Source organism: Pongo pygmaeus, chromosome 3, assembly GCF_028885625.2.
Source record: "Pongo pygmaeus isolate AG05252 chromosome 3, NHGRI_mPonPyg2-v2.0_pri, whole genome shotgun sequence".
NCBI classification, from domain to species: domain Eukaryota; kingdom Metazoa; phylum Chordata; class Mammalia; order Primates; family Hominidae; genus Pongo; species Pongo pygmaeus.
In genome coordinates, this window is record NC_072376.2 from 2,348,072 (window position 1) to 2,369,246 (window position 21,175).

Here is a 21,175-nt window from a genome sequence, read left to right on the forward strand (position 1 = left end):
CTAATTTATCATGTAATTGGGGATTATTCCAGGTTTTTCCAGGTTTCTTTTTTTTTTTTTTGATACCTGCCTCACTAAAGTCAGAGTACATACTATGAATACTTTCTGTCTTTTGAGGTTCACTGTGGGTTTCTTTATGGTCTGTCATATAATCAATTCTGATAAATGGTCCACATGCTTTTTATTTATTTAGATAGGGTCTGGCTCTGTGGTGCAGGCTGGAGTGCAGTGGGATGACCTTAGCTCATTGCAACTTCTGCCTCCTGGGCTCAAGCCATCCTCCTACCTCAGCCTCCCAGGTAGCTGGGACCACAGGTATGTGCCACCACACCCATTTTTTTGCATTTTTTGTAGAGACAGTGTTTCGTCATGTTGCGCGGGCTGGTCTCAAACTCCTGGGTTCAAACAATCCACCCACCTGGGCCTCCCAAAGTGCTGGGACTACAGGTATGAACCACTGCACTCAGCCTCCACATACTTTTAAGAACATAAGGGTGGGCCTGGTGGCTCATGTGTGTAATCCCAGCACTTTGGAAGGCCAAGGTGGGTGGATCATTTGAGGTCAGAAGTTCAAGACCAGCCTGGCCAAAATGGTGAAACCCAGTCTGTACTGAAAATACAAAAATTAGCCAGGCAGTAGTGGCACATGCCTGTAATCAGGAGACTCGCTTGAGCCTGGGAGGCAGAGGTTGCAATGAGCCGAGATCGCACCACTGCACTCCAACCTGGGCGACAGAGTGAGACTCTGTCTCAAAAAAAAAAAAAAAAAAAAAGAACGTGAATTCTGGATGTAACTTACATATGTAAGTTAGGTCAAGTTTGTTAGTTTTGTTATTGAGATTTCTTACATCCTCAAGGGTTTTCCTGTTAGTTCCATCAGTTATAGAGAGGTAAATTAAAGTATCCTGCTGGTTTTGGATTTGTCTATTCCACCTTATATTTCTGTTATTTGCTTTACATAAGTTTTACAGCTGTTATTCAGCCCATACATACAGATTTGGGATTGTGACATCTTCCCACTGAATTGCCTGTTTATCAGCATGAAATATTTCTCTTTATCTCTAGTAATCTTTCTTGCCTTAAAGTTTACTTTGATAAATATAACTACAACGACTTTCTTTGGATGGTGTCTGCATGGTTTATGTTGTCTATTTACTCTCAACCTTGTTCATGTACTTGTGTCAGGACTGGGTCTCTCGTCAGCCAAGTACAGCTGTTGTTGCTGCTGTTTCAACCCAGACTGGGGTAATCTTGGTTTTATACTTAGAATATTTAGTCCATTTGTATTTAATGTAATCACTGATGTGGTTGGGTTTGTATCTTTCATCTTACTATTTTTTTCTATTTGGTCCATTTGTTGTATCTTCTCTTTCTCTGTTCTTACCTTATTTTGGATATTTTTCCTTTTATGAATTTGCTAGTTATTCATCTTTATTATTTTAGTGTTATCCTAATATTATAATAGCGATCCTTGATTGATCACATGCTAATATAAATAATTTATTCAATCACATTTCCAATACAACTTTAAAATTCCATTTACCCCTTTCTGTCTTTTCTGCTACTTGTATATCATGAATTTTAGTACTATGTATAATTTAAACTCCACAGACACTACAATTATTTTGTACAGTTAATATTCACTTATATTAACCCACATCATGTTCTTCAGTCTCGCTTGCGTTACTTTTTTTAAGACAGGGCCTCACTGTCACCCAAGCTGGAGTGCAGTGGCACAATCATAGCTCACCGCAACCTCAAACTCCTGGGCTCAAATGATCCTCCCACCTCAGCCTCCTGAGTAAGATAGAACTACAGGCATGCCACCATGCCCAGCTGATTTTTTTTTTTTTTCGGTAGAGAGCCTCACTATGTTGTCCAGGATGGTCTCAAACTCCTGAGGTCAAGGAATCCTCCTGCCTTGGCCTCCCAAAGTGCTGGGATTACAGGCAGGAGCCACCGCACCTGGCCTCTCTAGCATTTCTACATTTCCATCTGATAAAATTTTTTTTTCTGAAGAACTCCAATTAATTGTTTTATGTGCAGGTTGCTAATAACAAATTCCTTCAGTTCTATGTTTTAGAATAATTCATGAAGGCAAAATATCACCTTCATTTTTGAAGGATATTATTGCTGGTTATAAAATTCTGGTTGTTAGCTATTTTCCTTCAGCAGTTTTTTTTGTTTCGTTTTCTTTTTGAAACAGAGTCTCACTCTGTTGCCCAGGCTGGAGAGCGGTGGCGTGATCTCTGCTCACTGCAACCTCCACCTCCCAGGTTCAAGTGATTCTCATGTCTCAGCTGGGATTACAGGCACCCACCACCACGCCTGGCTGATTTTCGAATTTGTAGAAGAGACGAGGTTTCACCATGTTGGCCAGGCTGGTCTCCAACTCCTGGCTCAAGTGATCCGCCCGCTTCAGCCTCCCAAAGTGCTGGGATCACAGGTGTGAGCCACCATGCCCGACCTCCTTCAGCAGTTTAAATATACATTATTTCACTGCTTGTCGGCTTCCATTGTTTTTGTTCATGTGTTGAGAAGACAGCTATCCATCTAATGTTCATTTCAAAGTAGTATGTCCTTTTTCTCTTGCTGCTTGTCAAATTTTTGTCTTTGTTTTTGGCAATTTCACTATGATATACCGAGGTATGCTGGTTGGTTTTTTGTTTGTAGTTTTCTTGCTGAATCTGGGGCTAGAGATTTTTGTCTTTTGGAATTTGGGGAAATGTTTAGCCATTACTTCTTTGAATATTGCTTCTGCCCCTTCTCTCTCTCTTTCTGGGATTCCAATTATGTATTTTAGGCCTTTTGAGACTGTTACACATGTCTCTTATGCTCTATTCTGGTGTTCTATTGTTGTTTCTTGTTGTTTTTCCCCTCTTTTTCCCTGCCTGAGTTTCAGTTTGGGTCTCTTCTATTGAGCTATCCTCAAGCTGACTACTTCTGTGTTCTGCTGGGTCCAATCTGCTATTAAGCCCATCTACTGTGTCCTTATTGTCAAATTGTGAATTTTCTTAGCTTTAGAATGTCATTTTTTTCTTCCTTCCTTCCTTTCCTTTTTTTCCTTCCCCTTTCTTTCTTTAGAGATGGAGTCTTGCTATGTTGTCCCGGCTGGAGTGCAGTGGCTATTCACACTGCACTGTAATGGTGCAATCCCACTACTGATCAGCACGGGAGTTTTGACCTACTCCATTTCTGACCTGGGCCGGTTCACCACTCCTTAAGCAACCTGGTGGTTCCCTGCTGCTGGAGGTCACCATATTGATGCCAAAGTTTTGTGCAGACACCTGATCAGCATAGCACACTAGAATTCAGAACTCCTGGGCTCAAGTGACCCTCCGGCCTCAGCCTCCTAAGCAGCTGGGACTACAGGTGCATGCCACCACACTTGGTTGTGTCTCTCTGTATAGATTCCAATTCTCTGTTAAATTCTCTATCCTCTTATCTAATTTGCCCCCTTCTATTTTCTTTAACATATTAATCAGCACTGTGTTCATATTCTTGGGAGTAGTATCTGGATCATCAGCAGTCTGCATTCACTTTCTGGCTCTTCTCTAAACTATCAGATATATTTTCTTGTCTCTTTTTTTTTTTTTTTGAGATGGAGTCTCGCTCTGTAGCCCAGGCTGGAGTGCAGTGGTGCAATCTCGGCTCACTGCAACCTCCGCCTCACAGGTTCACGCCATTCTCCTGCCTCAGCCTCCCAAGTAGCTGGGACTACAGGTGCGCACCACCATGCCTGGCTGATTTTTTATATTTTTAGTAGAGATAGGGTTTTACTGTGTTAGCCAGGATGGTCTCGATCTCCTGACCTTGTGATCCGCCCGCCTTGGCCTCCTAAAGTGCTGGGATTACAGTATTTTCTTGTCTCTTTAACTTTTTATTTTTTGAGACAGAGTCTCACTCTGTCACCCAGACTGTGGAGTACAGTGGCACGATCTTGTTTCACTGCAACCTCCACCTCCTGGGTTCAAGTGATTCTCTGGTCTCAGCCTCCCGAGTAGCTGGGATTACAGGCATGCACCACCATGTCTGGCTAATTTTTGTATTCTTGTAGAGATGGGGTTTTGCCATGTTGGCTGGGCTGGTCTTAAACTCCTGACCTCAGGTGATCCGCTCGCCTTGGCCTCCCAAAGTGCTGGGATTACAGGAGTGAGCCACTGTGCCCGGCCAACATTTTAAGCAATTTTGGATTATATGACAGACATTGGATATAAAAGAATCATAAAGGTTACAGATGACGCCTTTTCCACCAGAGGGGACTACCCCTTTCTCTGTTAGGCTGACCGCATGAGGTCCATTGTTGCATTCCCTTCGGATATGAAGTAGGTTGAGGCTTGGCTGCAGCTTAGGTCTGGTTACTGCAGTTCTGAGCCTGCTGGGCTCTCTGTCTTGTCAAACCCCAAAGCCTGCAGGAGACCAAGTTCTGTCCTTCCAAATTCCAGCTCAGCCTCCAGCCACATGCAACTTCAAAATCTGGGAAATGTCTCTAGCAGTGAGCTCACGGCATGCTTTTTGTTTGTTTGTTTGTTTTTTGAGATGGAGTCTTGCTCTGTCACCCAGGCTGGAATTTAGTGGCGCAATCTCAGTTCACTGCAAACTCCGCCTCCCGGGTTCAAATGATTTTCCTGACTCAGCCTCCCAAATAGCTGGGATTACAGGCGTCCGCCACCACGCCCAGCTAATTTTTATATTTTTAGTAGAGACAGGGTTTCACCATGTTGGCCAGGCTGGTCTCAAACTCCTGACCTCAGGTGATCCATCCACCTGGGCCTCCCAAGGTGCCTGGATTACAGGCGTGAGCCACCGCGCCCAGCCTCAAGGCATGCTTTTGTTCCTAAGCACCTGGGAACTGCAGGAAGCCTTTTGTCAGGGGGCTTTCTGCCTGGATTTCCTGCTTCCCCAGGACTGGCAGTCATGCTGCTTGAATGCCCCCAAGCTGCCAGCCTGTTTCACCAGCCCTTGTGATTAGATGTTCTTTCTCCAGCAGAGCTTCTCTGCCTGGGAAGCCTGGGCCCTGGACAAGCCTGGAATCATCAACTCTTCCCCGGGGAACAACAGCCAAGTAGACTGCAGCTCACCTCCAAAGGCTCCCTTCCCCGGGCTCTTAGTTCACCCAGTCCTCACTTCCACAGTTCAGGTACCTTTAAAAGCGCGATATTTTGGCTGGGCGCGGTGGCTTACACCTGTAATCCTGCACTTTGGGAGGCCAAGGCAGGCGGATCACCTGAGGTCAGGAGTTCAAGACCAGCCTGACCAACATGGTGAAACCCTGTCTCTACTAAAAATATAAAAATTAGCCGGGCATGGTGGCGCACACCCATAATCCCAGCTACTCAGGAGGCTGAGGCAGGAGAATCTCTTGAACCTGGAGGCGGAGACTGCAGTGAGCTGAGATCACACCACTACACATGGACAGTAACAGATAAGTCCTCAAACCCTGACACTGGAGGAGGTGCAGGCTCATCTGTGGATTCTCGCTGTTTTCCGTGGGTGGGTGGGGGACACAAGCAGCAGTTCTGTCGGGGCAGCAGGGCCAGCCTGTGGGTGCACACCTGGGTCCCCGCTGCCCTACCCATGGGTGAGGTTCCCCACATCAGGGCCCCAGGGTGGGCAGCAGAGGCACATTCCATCCACACAGCTTTCTGCAAGGTGAGGTGACTCACACCTGTAATCCCAACCCTTTGGAAGACCAAGGCGGGAGGAAAGCTTAAGCCTAGGAGTTCAAGACCAGCCTGGGTCACATGGCAAGACCCCATCTTTACAAAAAAAAAATTGTTTTTAATTAGCTGGGCATGGTGGTCTGCCTGTAATCCTAGCATTAATCCCTCGACAGCATTCTGCCTCCAGCCCGTTCAGCTTCATCCTCCTCTCCATCGCCCGTGCAGGCAAGGGCAGATATGCTCCCAGGGTGTCCATTCTACTCCTGCATGGCCTGGGCCCCCTTCTAGCCCCACAATGCCCAGGAGGCTCCTTCTCCAGCCCCGGCCTGGCACCTGCACCACCTTTCCTGTAAGACCCCCATATGTGGGGCGGGGGGCGCATGTGCCTTCCTGGTCTAGGTGGTGTCTGTCTCCTCTCCTCGCTGTGGTCTCCTCCACGTTGCCAGAGGAAGAATGCGACTGTGACCTCCAGGTCCAGGGGTCACATCCCCCCAAGCAGGAGGGAAGCAGTGACAGCCATCTCCCAGATGAAACATGGACTGAACCAAGCACCCCTGCCCCTGAGCCCACTGACGCCAAGGACCACCTGCCAAGGCCCCAGGAGCTCACAACCCCATCTGCAAGGGTGACGGGGAGCCCGTAGCCCACGGGGTCAGTTTTCACTGTCTGGGCTCACAGCACCTCTGGCCCTCATGGGGCAGAGTTCTAGGCTTCTGGGTCCCCAAAGGAAACCTGGTTGCAGTGATCGGGGGGGGCTGTGGTAGGAAATACCAAGCTGTCCCAGGCCACAGAGCCAGGGTGGCACGCAGAGGACATGTGGCCATGGGCTTCACGTGGCCCCCGTCCCTCCAGGAAGCCACAGCTGGGCTCTGTCGGCTCAGGCCACCCAGCAAAGCCCTTGGCCCAGATGAAGGGAAGGCGTCGTGTTTTAAAAGGGGGTCCCCCATGTGGACACAGACGTAAACCAGTAACTAAAGACAAACGGCACAGGTGGAGCACCAAGACTCCAACAGAAGCGAGCGCTTTGGGGACGGTGGGGACAGTGGGGATGGTGGGGATGGTGGGGACGGTGGGGACAATGGGAATGGTGGGGACGGTGGGGACAATGGGAATGGTGGGGACAGTGGGACACTTAGCTGTTGCTGCACCATGTCAGGAAGTGTGAGGTTCACTCCCCCAGCTCAGCCCAAGAGAGCGCCCACCTCATGCAATGCCCAGGCGGGGGCAAAAGCCAGGACTCTGTGACCCCCATGGGTCATTTGTGACCCCTCCCTAAGGAATATTAACCAGCCCATCCTGCCTCACAGAAAGGAGGAGGACCTGGAGGCGGCGCTAAACATGACTTCAGCGCCCACCTGTGGCCCTCCTGTCCCCCTCCTCCACCTCCTCTATCTCCATCCCCACCTTATTTTCCGCAGCAACGTGTGGAAGGGCCGGAACAGCTCGGACATGTCTTCCACCTTGCGGTCCAAGTTCAGGGGTCCATCCGCGTAGACCACGAGGCCACTGCATTTGAGACACAAAAGCCAGGATGTCAGGCCCTGTGGCCCCCTGGGTGCCGCGGACGGCCCAACTTAACCACCTGTGAAAACCTCGGCCGCAGGGACTCTGCAGCGCCACTGTCCCAGCACGGCCGCCACCTCATGCTTTGCCGTGTGTGATTGCATCATAAATACGTTTAGAAAAAAGCAGTGAGAATTATTACCCAGACTTCATCCTCTTTTGCAGGTGATTAGCTTGTGTTCATTGGAGGGGTCATAAAGTACTCAGAAAAGTGTATCTGCACACATCAGTGCTGCAATCAGATAATTAGCCTCAAGGTTTGTTACCAAAATCTACCTTCTTGCAAGTAATAAAAACTGGATTTGTGGTTAAATTTATCTGCAGAGCCTTATGAGAACTGGACCTGGAACCATCTTCTCCAAAAGCAAAACCAGCTGGAGGTGTGAGCTGAGGCCTGCACGTTTTCCCTTCCTGCAGCCTGGCCAATGCTCCACCACGCCACGAGACCAAAGCAGCCTCCCCTCATCCCCCACACAGGACCCACCTCCCTTGTGGTGCCCACCATGCCCCGAGAAGCTCCCCTCCCCAGGACTGGGGCCCCATATGGCTGAGGCCGGCTTTCCTCACTGTCCCTACCCCAGAGTCCGGCTCAAAGCCTGCTGAAGGACAAGCTTCCCAGATGCCACCTCCGGTGGCCCCCACTCCTCTCCATGCACCGTCCAGCCCTGCCCAGCTCCGAGTGTGCCTTGATCATCCATGTCTCAGCCTGTCTCTCCTTGAGGGCACCCATCCCAGAGGACCTTCTCTGGGCGCCATCTCCTGGGTCTCCTGGGACCAGACCATGTCTCAGGTGCCTGGGGAGCGTCCACCCATGAATTCGTCCCCTGTCCCTCATCATATTCTTCCTCATCAGAGCACAGACAAGGGCCATGTGGGACTGTCTGTGTACATGGAGCACCACTGGCCTGTCTCTTTCAGTAGACGTGACATCAGGGTCAGGTCCAGCCAACACTGAGTCCCTGGCAGCTCAGGGACAGTCTCCTTGTCTAACACGCCCAGCTCAGTGAGAAAGGCTGATAAACAGAATTGAACAAAGGGAATGTTTTTCCCTAAAAACCTTTGGGTTTCATGTGCAAAAAGAAAGATTTGAAAGTCACAGGAAAAGTATGTGCAGTGCTGCCTCCAGGGCCCCTGTGGAGTGGCCAGCTCAGCTGGGCAGGGTGCTGTATCCTGACCACCTGTGGGTGAGGGGACAGCACAGCCAGCCTTCCATTCTGCTTGGTCTCCTTTGTAGCTCTTACATGAGCTGCCTGTCCTGATTAAATGACAGTATTCAGGGGACAATTACCCAAATAGAGCCTTAACTTTATGGGTGAATCAGGCAGTCTCAGGACAAAGGCAGAGGGAAACAGAGCAGGGAAGGGGGCAGCCCTGACTCCAGCGGCCAAGCCTCAGGGAAGCCATCCCTAAACCCAGTAGAGCTCCCTCCCCTGCTGGGTGTAGGACTCAGCCTTGCAATGACCCGTGTACCCAACATCTGCCCCTCTGGAAACCTCGCTTCTGCCTGCACCGGGCAGCAGCATGGCCGAGGGAGGACCCAGCTGCCCCCATGGCAGTCAGCAGGTGTGGGGGACAAGGCCCGCCCATGAGAGCTGCTGGCCCAGGACCTCAGAAAATAACTCGTTCATCAGGAGGCTCAGACCCCGAGGCTGCTGCGCCACCTCCTCCTAGGAGCCTGCAGGGACCCAAGGACCCCCTGAGCTGTATCCCCGCATCCAGTTGTGTGTTGTCTTTCGTGTGGTGGACACAGGGCCGTGCACTCCACAGTGGCTGAGCAGGTGCCAGAACTACAGAGAGAAGGCCCGTGGGACAGGAGATCAGGCCCAGGTGCTGAAGTAACGGGGTGTGGGGGCCAGAGGTGGGGAGAGGTGGGGAGCAGCCCTCAGGCGGCTGCCTGAGACTCAGCATCTGTCTCTGCACCTGGCCTGGCACTTGCAGGAATCTGGCTGAAGGGGCTCAGAATGAGGCCTGGGAATGAGCTATTGCCGGAAACGGTGAGTCCGATGCAGCCACTGCCCATGGCCTGTGTCCCTGCTGCCATGAGCAGGGGTAAGCAGCACCCACCAGTGAGCCTGGCAGGCTGGACCAGGGGTCTCGGTGTGGTCAGGGGTGTGGGGGCACCATAAGGGGCTCAGCCCAGGTCCAGCTAAGGTGAGCAGGAGAGAGGACGCCCCGCACAGTGGAGAAAGCTGGGTCCTGCTGGAAGCGGGGGTGGCCAGTCTTCCCTTTTCTTTTTTCAAATAAATTCATATAACAACTGTTTTAAAGGGTACAATTCTGAGGCATTTTCTGCATTCACGGTGCTGTGCACCCATCACCTCTCTAGTTTCAAAAGGTTTTTATCACCCCAGAAAACACCCTTTTAATAATCACCACTGACTTCCTCGCCTCAGCCACTGGCAATCCCTCATCTGCTTTCTGTCTCTATGAATTGGCCTATTCTGGGTGTTTCATATAAATGGAATCACATAATATGTGACCTTTGTGACCGGTTTTCACCTTGCACCACGTTTTCAAGGCTCACCATGCTGTGGCACGTGGCGAATATTCCCGCGCGTACATTTCTTCATTCATCCACGGGTGGACGTTTGGATTGTTTCTGCCTTTGGACTATTATGAATAATGCTGCCATAAACATTCATGTAGAAGTTTGTTCACGGACATATGTTTTCATTTCTCTTGGGTATATGCCTAGAAGGGTATATGGTATGACCATATGGATCATATAATTCTATGTTTAACTTTTTAAGGAACCACCAACTGTTTTCCGTAGCAGCTGCGGCATTTTACACTCCTGCCAGCAATCCAAGGGTTCTGACTTCTCTACGCTCTCCCCATGTAATCTTCTCCATTTTTTTGATTACAGCCATCCTGCTGGGTGTGAAGTGGCATCTCATCATGGTTTTGATTTGCATTTCCTTAGTAACCAACGATGTGGAGCATCTTTTCATGTGCCTGTTGGCCATGTGTATATCTTCTTGGAAGAAATGTCTATTCAAGTCTTTCCTCATTTTTAAATTGGGTTGTTTGTCGATTTGTTGTTGAGTTGTAGGGGTTCTTTATATGTTCTGGACATTAAATCTTCATCAGATATATGATTTGCAAATATTCTTTAGGTTGTCTTTTCATTTTCTTTATAATGTCCTTTGATGCATCACAATTTTTAATTTTGATGAAGTCCAGTTTCTCTTTTTATCTTTTTGTGGCGGTGCTTTTGATGTCAAATCCATTGCAAAATCTGAGAACAGGAAGATTTACCCTCTGTATCAAAGTTCTCTAGAGAAACAGAACAAGAGAGAAATATTTATTTTAAGGAATTGTTTCATACAATTGTGGGAGCTGGCAAGTCCAAATTCTGCTGGACACCCGAAGAAGAGTTGACATGGCAGCTCCAATCCAAGGAGTCTGGAAGCCGGATTCCCCCTTACTTGGGGATCTCAGTCTATTTCTCTCAGGGCCTTCCATTAATTGGATAAGGCCCACCCACACCATGGAGGGTCATCAGCTGTACTCAGAATCTACTGATTTAAATGTTAATCTCATCTTTAAAATACCTCACAGCAGGGTGGTGCTGATGTGCGTTTCAGAGGACAGGGAAGGTTATATCCACATTGTACAGTGGATGCTACAGTGGACACGGACGGGTAGAATCATCCATTCAATGAAGCATGACTTGTGTTGAACAAGACAAGCTGGCTGAATCATTTGAAGGTGCTTTTGAGGTACTGAGGTAACATTCAACTGATCTTCAGTCCTCCCCAGATGACAAAAATTACCTGGCTTTCATCAGCCACTGTCCTCATGTCAGAGGAAATTCCATCTGCTAAGGAGTGTTGCCCACAGAGGAACCTGCAGTAGCAGGAAGAAGCTCTGACCGTTTTAATACCTTCACGAATCCCCACGTAATGCCAAGATGGCGTCTTGTATCCAGGAGTAGATAAAACCAAAGACATCTTTCCGTTTGTATTGAAAAATAAAGAAAAACTTTAGGGAAAACCCTTAGGGAGAAAGAAAAGTCAACCGGAACCCCATGACTTACTCAGAAAATTGCCAGGGCCCTGAGGAATTACGGAAGAACTGGAGAAATCACCAAAATCCAGAGGAAGCTGACTTACCAATTTACCAAGGCCATCCTCCAAAGACTCTATCTTATTTATTGGGGAAAGCAATCTTCTACTCACAGTATGTTCAGCCTGATCAAGAATATCTTAGTTTAAATAACTAGAATGCAAATTATAACTATACATGTGCCAATTACCATGAGCTAAGTCACCCTGATTGCTAAATATACTCTCACGTTTCATGGTTTCCTGGCATCAGAAATCCCTACAAGCTTCAGGATTTTTCTCTTAAAGCAAATGCTGAAGAGAAAAAAAAATTAACTTTATTATTGCTATCTTTTATCAAATAGCATAGAATCTATACTAACTTGGTGGGAAATCCTGCCAATGAACAAATTTATTGTTGCAAATGACCAAGCCCTATGTGAATGTACAGACTAAATGGCCTTGCTCTTACTATTCTCTATTCAACCACTTTCTTCCAGATTCGTACTGCCAGTACAGGTAACTAATAATGATTCAAACATTTTTCTGTCATATACTCAGGTGAAAAATCACTCTAACCTGTATCTGCTGGCTTTACAAAAAGTCATTTACAAAAAACAATTGCATATGATAAAACCGTTTGTGCAAAAATACATTCATGCCTTCAAAAACTTCAGTGGAAATGTATATTCAGTTCCCTTCTCACATTTTTTCCTTTTCCCCTTGTCTTTAAGTCTTTTTTATTTTATTTTATTTTATTTTTTGCTTTTAAGAGACAGAGTCTCATTCCATTGCCCAGACTATAATTCAATGGCGTGATCATAGCTTACTGCAAACTTGAACCCCTGGGCTCAAGTAATCCTCTCACCTTAGCCTCCCAAGTGGCTGGGACTACAGGCACACACCACCACACCTGGATTTTTGCTGTTGGGATGAGGTTTCACTATGTTGCCTAAGCCGGACACAAACTCCTGGCCTCAAGCAATCCTCTTGCCTCAGCATCCCAAAGTGTTAGCATTACAGGCATGAGCCACCATGCCCAGTCTCTTACCCATTTTTTAAATTGTTTTCTTGCTGTTGAATTTTTTGAGTTCTTTATATACGTTGGATATTAACCCATCAGACGTATGAACGGTAAATATTTTCTCCCAGTCCATAGGTTGTCTTTGCACCCTGTTGTTTCTTTTGCTGTGCAGAAGCTTTTCAGTTTGATGTAATCCAATTTACCTATATTTGCTTCTGTTACCTGTACTTTGGGGCCAAATCCAAAAAGTCACTACCCAGACTAATGTTGTGTAGTCTTTCCCCTATGTTTTCTTCTAGTAGTTTTAGAGTTTCTGGTCTTATATTTAGCCCTTTAATCCATTTTGAGTTGATTTTTTATATGGTGTGAGATAAGGCTCTAGCTTCATTCTTTGATGTGAAAATTCAGATTTCCCAACACCATTTATTGAAGAGGCTGTCCTTGTCTTCTTGGCACCTTTGCTGAAAATTAGTTGGGTTCATTTCTGGGCTCTTTATTCTGTTCCACTGGTATTTGTGTCCTGTTGTTTTGTTTTTGCCAATTCCAAGCTGTTTTAAAATTACTATAGCTTTGTAGTACAGTTTAAAATCAGGTAGTGTGATATCTCCAGCTTTATTGCCTTGGCTATTCGTGGGTTTTTATGGTTCTATATGAATTTTAGGACTTTTTTCTCTTTCCATAAATAAAATGATGTTGGGCTTTTGAAAGGGATTACATTAAACATGTAGATTTATTTGGGTAGTATGGACATTTTAACAATACTAATTCTTCCAATCCATGAACATGGAATATCTTTAATTTGTCTTCTTGAATTGATTTCATTGATGTTTTATAGTTTTCAGTGTACAGATTTTTCACCTCTGTGATAAAAATTATTCCTTAGTATCTTTTTTTTGTAGCTATTGTAAATGAGATTATTCTCTTGATTTCTTTTTTCAGATAGTGTATTGTTAGTGTATAAAAATGCTACTAATTTTCGTGTGTTGATTTTGTGTCCTGGAACTTTACTATATTCATTATTAGTCCTAACAGTTTTTTGGTGGAGTCTGTAGGGTTTTCCACGTATAAGATAAGGTTGCCAGCTGGGTGCAGTGACTCACGCCTATAATCCCAGCACTTTGGGAGTCCGAGGCAGGTGGATCACCAGATCAGGAGTTCAAGACCAGCCTGGCCAATATGGTGAAACCCCGTCTCCACTAAAAATACAAAAATTAGCTGGGTAGGGTGGCGCGTGCCTGTAGTCCCAGCTGCTCAGGAGGCTGAGGCAGAAGAATCGCTTGAACCCAGTAGGTGGACATTGTAGTGAGCTGAGATCGTGCCACTGCACTCCAGCCTGGGTGACAAAGCAAGACTCCATCTCAAATATATATATTTATATATATTTAAGAAGTGAACCTGTTACTGTTTGCTGGCAACTTTATTTTTTTTATATATATATATACACATACATATATATATAAAATAAAGTTGCCAGCAAACAGTAACAGTTTCACTTCTTTTCCTATTTGGATGCCTTTTCCTTCTGTCTCTTGCCTAATTTTTTTGGCAAGGACTTCCAATACTATATTTAATAGAATTGGCAAGAGTAGGCATCCTTGCCTTGTTCCTTATCTTAGAGGAAAGCTTTTCAATTTTTCACCATTGAGTATAATGTTAGCTGTGGGCTTCTCATTAAATATGGCCTTTATTGTGTTAAGGCACATTCTTTCTTTTTTTTGTTTTACATTTTCACTCAATGGTGCCCTTGAAGGGATACATTCCTTCTACATCTAATTTGCTGAGTTTTCATCATAAAAGGATGTTGAATTTTATCAAATGCTTTTTCTGCATCTAATGAGATGATCATATGGTTTTTTTCATTCTATTAATGTGATGTATCACAATTATCGATTTGTGTATATTGAACCATCCTTGCATTTCAGGGATAAAAACATTTCTCAAAAGAAGACATACAAATGACCAACATCACTAGTCATTAGAGAAAAGCAAACTAAAGCCACAGTGAGATATCATTTCTCATTTGTCTGAATATCTTTTATCAAGAAGATGAAAGTGTTACCAAGGATGTGGAGAAAAGGGAACCCTTGCACACCATTGGTAGGAATGTAAATTGGTACAGCCATTATCGAAAACAGTATAGAGGTTCCTCAAAAAAACTACAAACATAATTACCATATGATCCAGCAATCCCAATTCTGGGTATTTACCCCAAACACCTGAAATCAGTTTGTTGAAGGGATTTCTGTAGTCTCATGTTCATTGCAGCATTATTCACAATAGCTAAGATATGAAATCAACCTAAGTGTTTAACAGATGAATAAAGAAAATGTGGTATATATACACACAATAGAATACTATTCAGCCTTAAAAACAAAAGAGATTCTGATATTTGTGAAAAATTGGATGGAATTTTAGAACATTATGCTAAGTGAAATAAGTAAGGTCCAGAAAGACAAATACCATATGTTCTCACTTACATGTGGAATCTCAAACAATTGAACTTATAGAATCAGAGAGCACAACAGTGGTTATAGAGGCTGGGGGTGTGGGGAATGGCCAAAGAGTATAAAATCTCAGACTAGAAGAATTTTTTTTCTTTTTTTGAGTTCTTTGCACATCATGGTGAATACAGTTAATAATAGAGTCTTGTACATTTCCAAATTGTAAGAAAGTAAATTTAAAATGTTCTCATTCAAAAAATGTTAAATATTTGAGGTGATGGATATGTTAACCAGCTTGATTTAATTATTCCACACTGCATTCATAGATTATAACACAACTTTGCACTCTATAAATCTGCACAATTATAAATTGCCAGTTTATCATTATAAAAAGAAAAAAAATACCTTCACAGCAACATTCAGACTGGTATTTTACCAAATATCTGGGTAATGTGGCCTACCCAAGATGACACATGAAGTTAACCATCGCAGGATCCAACTTTGTTCTTTTGCACGTGGTTATCCAGTTGCCCCAGGAACATTCATTGAAGAGACTGTTCTTTCCTTATTGAAAGATCTTGGCTCCCTTGTCAATAATCAGTTCACCACAGATGTTTGGGTTTATTTATGGCCTCTCAATTTTATTCCATTGGTCTATGCATCTATCTTTATGCCAGTACCATAAGGTTTTGACTTGTAGTAAGTTTTGAAATCAGGATGTATGAATCTTCCAACTTTGTCTTTGTTTTTCAATATTATTTTGGCTACTTAGGGCCCATTGCAGTTCCATATGAATTTTGGAACACCTTTTCCATTTCTGCAAAACAAAAAGGCCAATGGAGTTTTGACAGCAATTGCACTGAGTCTGTAGATCACTTTATGGAGTATTGCCATTCTAATTATATTAAGTCTTCCCATCCATAAACATGGAATGTCTTTCTCTTTAATTATGTCTTTAATTTTTTCAGCAACGTTTTTTAGTTTTCAGCATCCACGTCTTTCACCTTCTTGATTAAATTTATTCCTAGGCATTTTACTCTTTTGAATGTTATCACAAATTTCTTATTTAAAATAACACCTAATAGCCAATGGAATATTATTCAGCCTTAAAAAGGAAGGAAATTCTGACACATGCTAAAACATGGAGGAAGCTTGAAAACATTATGTGAAGTGAAATAAGACAGTCACAAAAGGGTAAATCCTATATATTAGGTTGGTGCAAAAGTAATTGCAATTTTTGCCATTAAAACCCTAAGAAAGGGTCAAAATGGCAAATTTTGTTATGTATATTTTACCACAATAAAGAAGAATGTTTATTGCTTTAATTTCTGTTTACAAAAGTTTTACCTATCAATGTTAAGAAACTCTGTAAAATAGAGACATACTATTTGATAACAATTTTTGTACTTAATACACTGGGGATGTTTTTGCATAGCATTAGGAGATTTTTCTCCGTCATTATTTAAACAGCTAGAGTATTGTTTTTAACCAATCCCTTAATTCTGGATATCCATCCCTTCTCAAATTTTTATGATTACAAGTAATACTTCAGGGATAATCTTTGTGGATATATATTTGTGCCCCATCAGATCAATGCAATAAAATTCTGCAGAAGTCCACCATGCTATGACATGCCAGGCACTCAGGGTGCATCTGTGAATAAGAGTTATGGTCTAGTGGGGGAGACATAAAAATAACAGAAATCCCATTTATATGAATAACGCAATAGCCAAATCTATAGAAACAGAAAATAGATTTGTGGTTCCCTAGGGTTAAGGGGCAGGATGAAGGATAATAGGGGGTGGAGGTGACCACTCAGGAGTAAGAGACATCTTTGTGAGTAATGAAAATGTTATGAAATTTGTGGTGATGGCTGCACAGTTCTGAATGTACCAAAAACGACTGTGCACTGTAGATGGGTGAGTCATAGGGTAATGAATTTTATCTCAATAACATGGAAAAATAAATAACAGAGTAAGTCACGCAACATGCTGTTGGGAGAGGGCTTGGGTGAGCAGTGCAGTGGTGGGGACATTGCAGAGGGAGGGACAGCAGGGAGGAGGGGACAGTGCAGAGGAGGGGACAGCATGGAGGAGGGGACATCATAGAGGAGGGGACAGCACAGAGGAGGAGACAGTGCAGAGGAGGAGACAGCATGGAGGAGGGAACATCATGGAAAAGGGGACAGTGCGGCAGTAGGGATAGGACAGCCAAGGGGACCCTGGAGCGAAGGGGACAGCGTGGTAGAGACCCAGGGCAGCAGGTGCGTGGGGACTGGAGAGAGAGGCCGGGTGTGGGCGCAGTGCAGGCAGATCACGGTGGGAGCTCTGGCAAGGGTCTGAGCAGGGCTGAGGTGACACCTTGTTTTGACACAGGTGGATGGGTGAGGGCCCCTGAAGAGGATCCGGCAATCATCCCACAGGCCATGTGGGCGGTGGCTCTTGGACATGTTCTGGGATGGGCTGGAAGGAGGGGCTGGGGAGGGAGGGAGGGGTAGATTCTGGGATGGGCTGGAAGGAGGGGCTGGGGAGGAAGGGAGGGAGGGGTAGAGGAGAGGGGCCTGGGCTCTGCAAGCACAGCTGTGAGTGTAGACAGGCGAAGCAGCAGCGACGGGGGCAGGCAGGTCTGTGCTGATGGGGACTGGGAAGTGACCACTGGGTCTAGAGGTTTTATTTCATTTCTTCCTTTAAAGGAACTGTTTTAAGGCTGGGGCTGGGCACGGTAGCTCACACCTGTAATCCTAGCACTTTAGGAGGCCAAGGCAGGCAGATTGCTAGAGCCCAGGAACTCGAGACCAGCCTGGACAACATAGCAAGACCCTGTCTCTACTTTTTTTAATTAAAAAAAATTAAAAGTTTAAAAAAAAAAAAAGAAACTGTTTTAACATAAATCCCCAAAAGTAAAACCAGTTTGTCGAAGAGTCTGAGCCTCGTGGAGACACTCTCCCCAGGACACTTGTCTCCACCGGCAGGAGGGACTGACTGGATGCAGGTCTTAGGGAGGGGACAGGCTGAGGGGTGCAGGGCAAGTGGGGCCCCTCCCCTATGGCTCAGAGCAAGTCCCCACGGGGGTGACCCCCAGTTTTGTCCTCACTGCCTGGTAAGGCCAGACCCCGCCAGGCTGAGGACACCCTAAACAGGGGGCAGGGTCCCACCCACCCCTCCCCTCCACCTCCCCCTGCCAACCTGAAGGCCTCAGTTTACCACTGCCTCTGCCCCAGGCAGGCCTCCTCTGCCGGCCACAGAACTAGAGTTTCCTGCTTTCTTGTGTCACAAGTGAATAGCAGGCTCTGACCCTCGGCTTGGCTTGGTTCTGCCGCCTCCAGCTGTTGACCCCCAGCGGTGCCTTCGCCACTGGGAGCCCTTCAGAGGGGGGCGGGAGCCTGGCCCGCAGCTCGTGCTTGGTAAATGTCGCATCACTGTTCTGTGACACTGTGTACTGGAGAAGGGACTGGGGCTCCCGGGCAGCAGCGGAGTCACGGGCAGGGGCCACAGAGGAGCTCCACCCTCAGCTCCTGCCCCGCTCAGCGCCCCTGCCTCCCCTCTGCTCTCAGTGTTCCCTGGGGGTCACCTGGGGTGGGGGGTCCCGGGATACCCACTTCACAGAGGCAGGATCCTGTGAGGATGTGGGCTCAGGAATGCAGGCTATAGGGGTCTTCATTTCTACAGAAGTTCCTGCGGCCCCTGGTCCTTGCTCGAGCCCTGGACATGCCCCTGAGCACACACCACGTGCGCCAACGTCCCCTGCCTGCCACCTGCATGGCTCCCACCTCTGGGCCGGCTGCCCTGGGGAGCCTCTCCCTCATGCCTCCAGCTCCTGTCCACCCCATGGGGTCCCTGCACTGAGTCCCCCTTCCAGCATCCAGAACATTCCACAGCACTGTGGGTCAGCCCATCTGTCCATCTCCCTGGTACAAGCACAGGGTGAGGTATGCAGTAGGCACTCAATACTCGCTCGCTGAGTGAACACAAGAAGGAGCAGGTTCTGGGCCCCACCCCGGGCAGCTGTGGCCTCTGCCTGTCCGGCTCAAAGCTGTCGCTGTGGATGACGAGGAACAAGACCAGGAGCTGCTGGTGGTGCGGGGCTGCAGGGCCCCAGTGAGCAGCCCACAGGGGCGGCCTTAGGAACAGCTGCCCACTCAGCACTCACCCGCCCTGCTCGAGGCTCGCTGCACAGAGGGTTGCAGTGGCAGCCTGGTGCACCCCACGGTTCCTCATATCCACAGCCTGGCTCCGCGACTAGATGCCTGCCTCTGGGGGGCTCACAGCTGGCCACCCCCCTGGACAGGCCTGCTCCCTGGACTCCGGCTTTGGGCTCCTATGCCCGCTCGCCCTTCCTCCCTCCTTCAATCCAAGCCCCCTTCACCTCCTGGGGGTCCCTCACTCCCTTTCCAGGCTCTCCCTCTGTCCTGAGCCCGAAGGGACCCCACGCCAGTGCCTCCAGGAGGGGACCCGCGGGACAAAGCGTCTGCCAACAGAAGCCCCAGCCTCCCTCCCCCACCTCCCTCCCTCGGCCTCCCCCCACAGCACTGGCCTCGCCTGCTGCCCTTCCCTGACCCCCTACAATCCCCCACCTCCCTCCCCGAGCTGCCCCCTCACCTCCCCCACCGAGCTGCCCCCCCACCTCCCCCCACCTCCCTCCTCTGGCCTCCCCTAATCCCCGCCTCCTCTTGCCTCCCAGGATGAGAGCCTAAGACAGAAAGAGGAGCAAAGGTTTGGCCACCAGCAGGTGGACTGAGGTCGGCAAGCAGGACACAGATGATACTGGTTGGGGGAAGTGGCTGCTGTTCTGCGGTCGCCTGTACTCGGGCAAACATGGGCAGCAGACTCAGTGTGAAAGTCCAGAAACACAGTGTGCCTGGGGTGCGGCCTGCGGTTCGGAAGGTCACCTGGGGTCACCTGCACACGCCAGGCCCAACCTTTAAGAGGAAGTCCAGCCAGGGCCCCACTGGCGCGTTGACACGGGCATGAGTGGGCGGGTGGCTTGGTGCCACACCTCAAAGCACTCGCGGAGAACTTTTTACAAGGATAGCAGAGCTGTTCATTTGCTGTGAGTGCCCTTGGGACAAGGAGACACCTGTACCCGAGGGAAAGGCTCACAGCGCCCTGCGCCCTGGCGGAAACAAGGCCGGCTCGCAGGATCTTTGCTGTTCTGTTTTTTAAACAAAGAGAAGAATAAGGACCAAAATTGCCTGTCATTTTCTTCAAGTGAGTTTGGCCACAGAGAGACACTTGTCTAGAAAAGAAAAACAATGTCACCAAATCCTGTGGCCCATGGGAAGGGGCGCTCTGTGCTCCGGGGTGGCCTCTCCCCACCAGGACACTTCCCTCCAAGCCACCTTGTTGCTGGCCACTGGGGACACCCCACCCTCCAGCCCTGAGGTCTTCAGGTGAAAGGAAGTTCCCTGACTCTAACGGTAGGAGGATTTCCGAGCCTCCTTCCGAGCCTCCCTCTGGCGCGATGTGAGGCTCACTCTCTCTGGTTTGCTAACTTTGTGAAAGACGCAACCTCTGTGAGGACAGGGGAAGGACAGCGCAGGAAACAGGCCAGGCCCTGAGCTATTGGAGGGGACTCTGGGGAGCCAGGGCCCAGCAGATAGAGACCACACTGGAGCCCTCCCTGAGGAGGTGGCACCCAGGACCTAGGGGAGTGGGCGACCTGGCCCAGGGGAGTTCAGACTGGCCCCGGCAGCAGCCCCCATTGCTCCCCACTCCAACAAGGGGTGTTCGGCGCATCCCGGGGTTAAGCACCTCTGTCCCCTGCAGGCCCCGCTGCCGGCCCCAGCCCACTGCACTGCCCCCGCCCTGCACGCTCCCACCTCTGCACCACCATTTCCCACGGGAGGGGTATCCATGCTCAACCCCAGTGCACTGCCACGTGTGCCTGTGCCCCGGGGTCCCCTGGGGGTCCTCAGCACGGCCTCAGTGAGGTCTCTCCACGGCCTGAGCCTGGACCAGTCCTGGCCTCTGTACCCACCCCCCACTCGCTGACCACTTCACTGACGTCCACATCTCCACGGGCATCTCTCTCAAGGGCTCCCCATCCCCTGCGCTGCCCAGTCCCACACCTGCTGGCTGCTGCCCACTGGACCCTCCCCGCCCCGCCAGCTGCAAGCTCCGCTAAGCTGTCTGTGGCCCACTCACTCCTCCGCACCCGTGACCACCCGCCTGGCAGGGGCACGGGGAATCCCCGTCTGGAGTCAGGGTGAGGCTGAGCAGCGTGGGCCAAGCCCCAGAACCCCTGGGCTCTGACCTTGGCCCCAAGCAGCTCAGAGACACTGAGCAGGTGACCCCGCACATCCTGTCTCGGTGAATTTCAGGCCTGAGCTTCCATGTGCTGTGTTCACGTCCTCGAGCCCCACAGGACCCTACAGGCTGCTTTGAGTTCCCTGCTCTCCCAGACGGGCCCACTGGCAGGAAAGGCTCCACACAGGTATTC

At 48.2% G+C, this 21,175-nt stretch overlaps 1 protein-coding gene and 1 pseudogene across 4 annotated transcripts in view; one reads left to right on the forward strand and one right to left on the reverse strand.

Annotated features, from left to right (window-relative positions):
- Positions 1 to 21,175, reverse strand: part of ZFYVE28 (zinc finger FYVE-type containing 28) — a 150,641-nt gene that overhangs the window by 44,445 nt on the left and 85,021 nt on the right. For 3 of the 4 annotated variants that reach the window (XM_054486570.2, XM_054486571.2, XM_054486572.1), the window contains one exon: positions 7,068 to 7,169. In XM_054486570.2, the coding sequence (XP_054342545.1) occupies positions 7,068 to 7,169 (102 nt within the window). Of the gene's footprint in view, positions 1 to 7,067; positions 7,170 to 14,304; positions 15,555 to 21,175 lie in introns of those variants that run through there. The other variant, XM_054486573.2, reaches the window with a different exon arrangement.
- LOC129035771 (transcription factor Spi-C-like) lies at positions 10,895 to 11,511 on the forward strand (annotated as a pseudogene).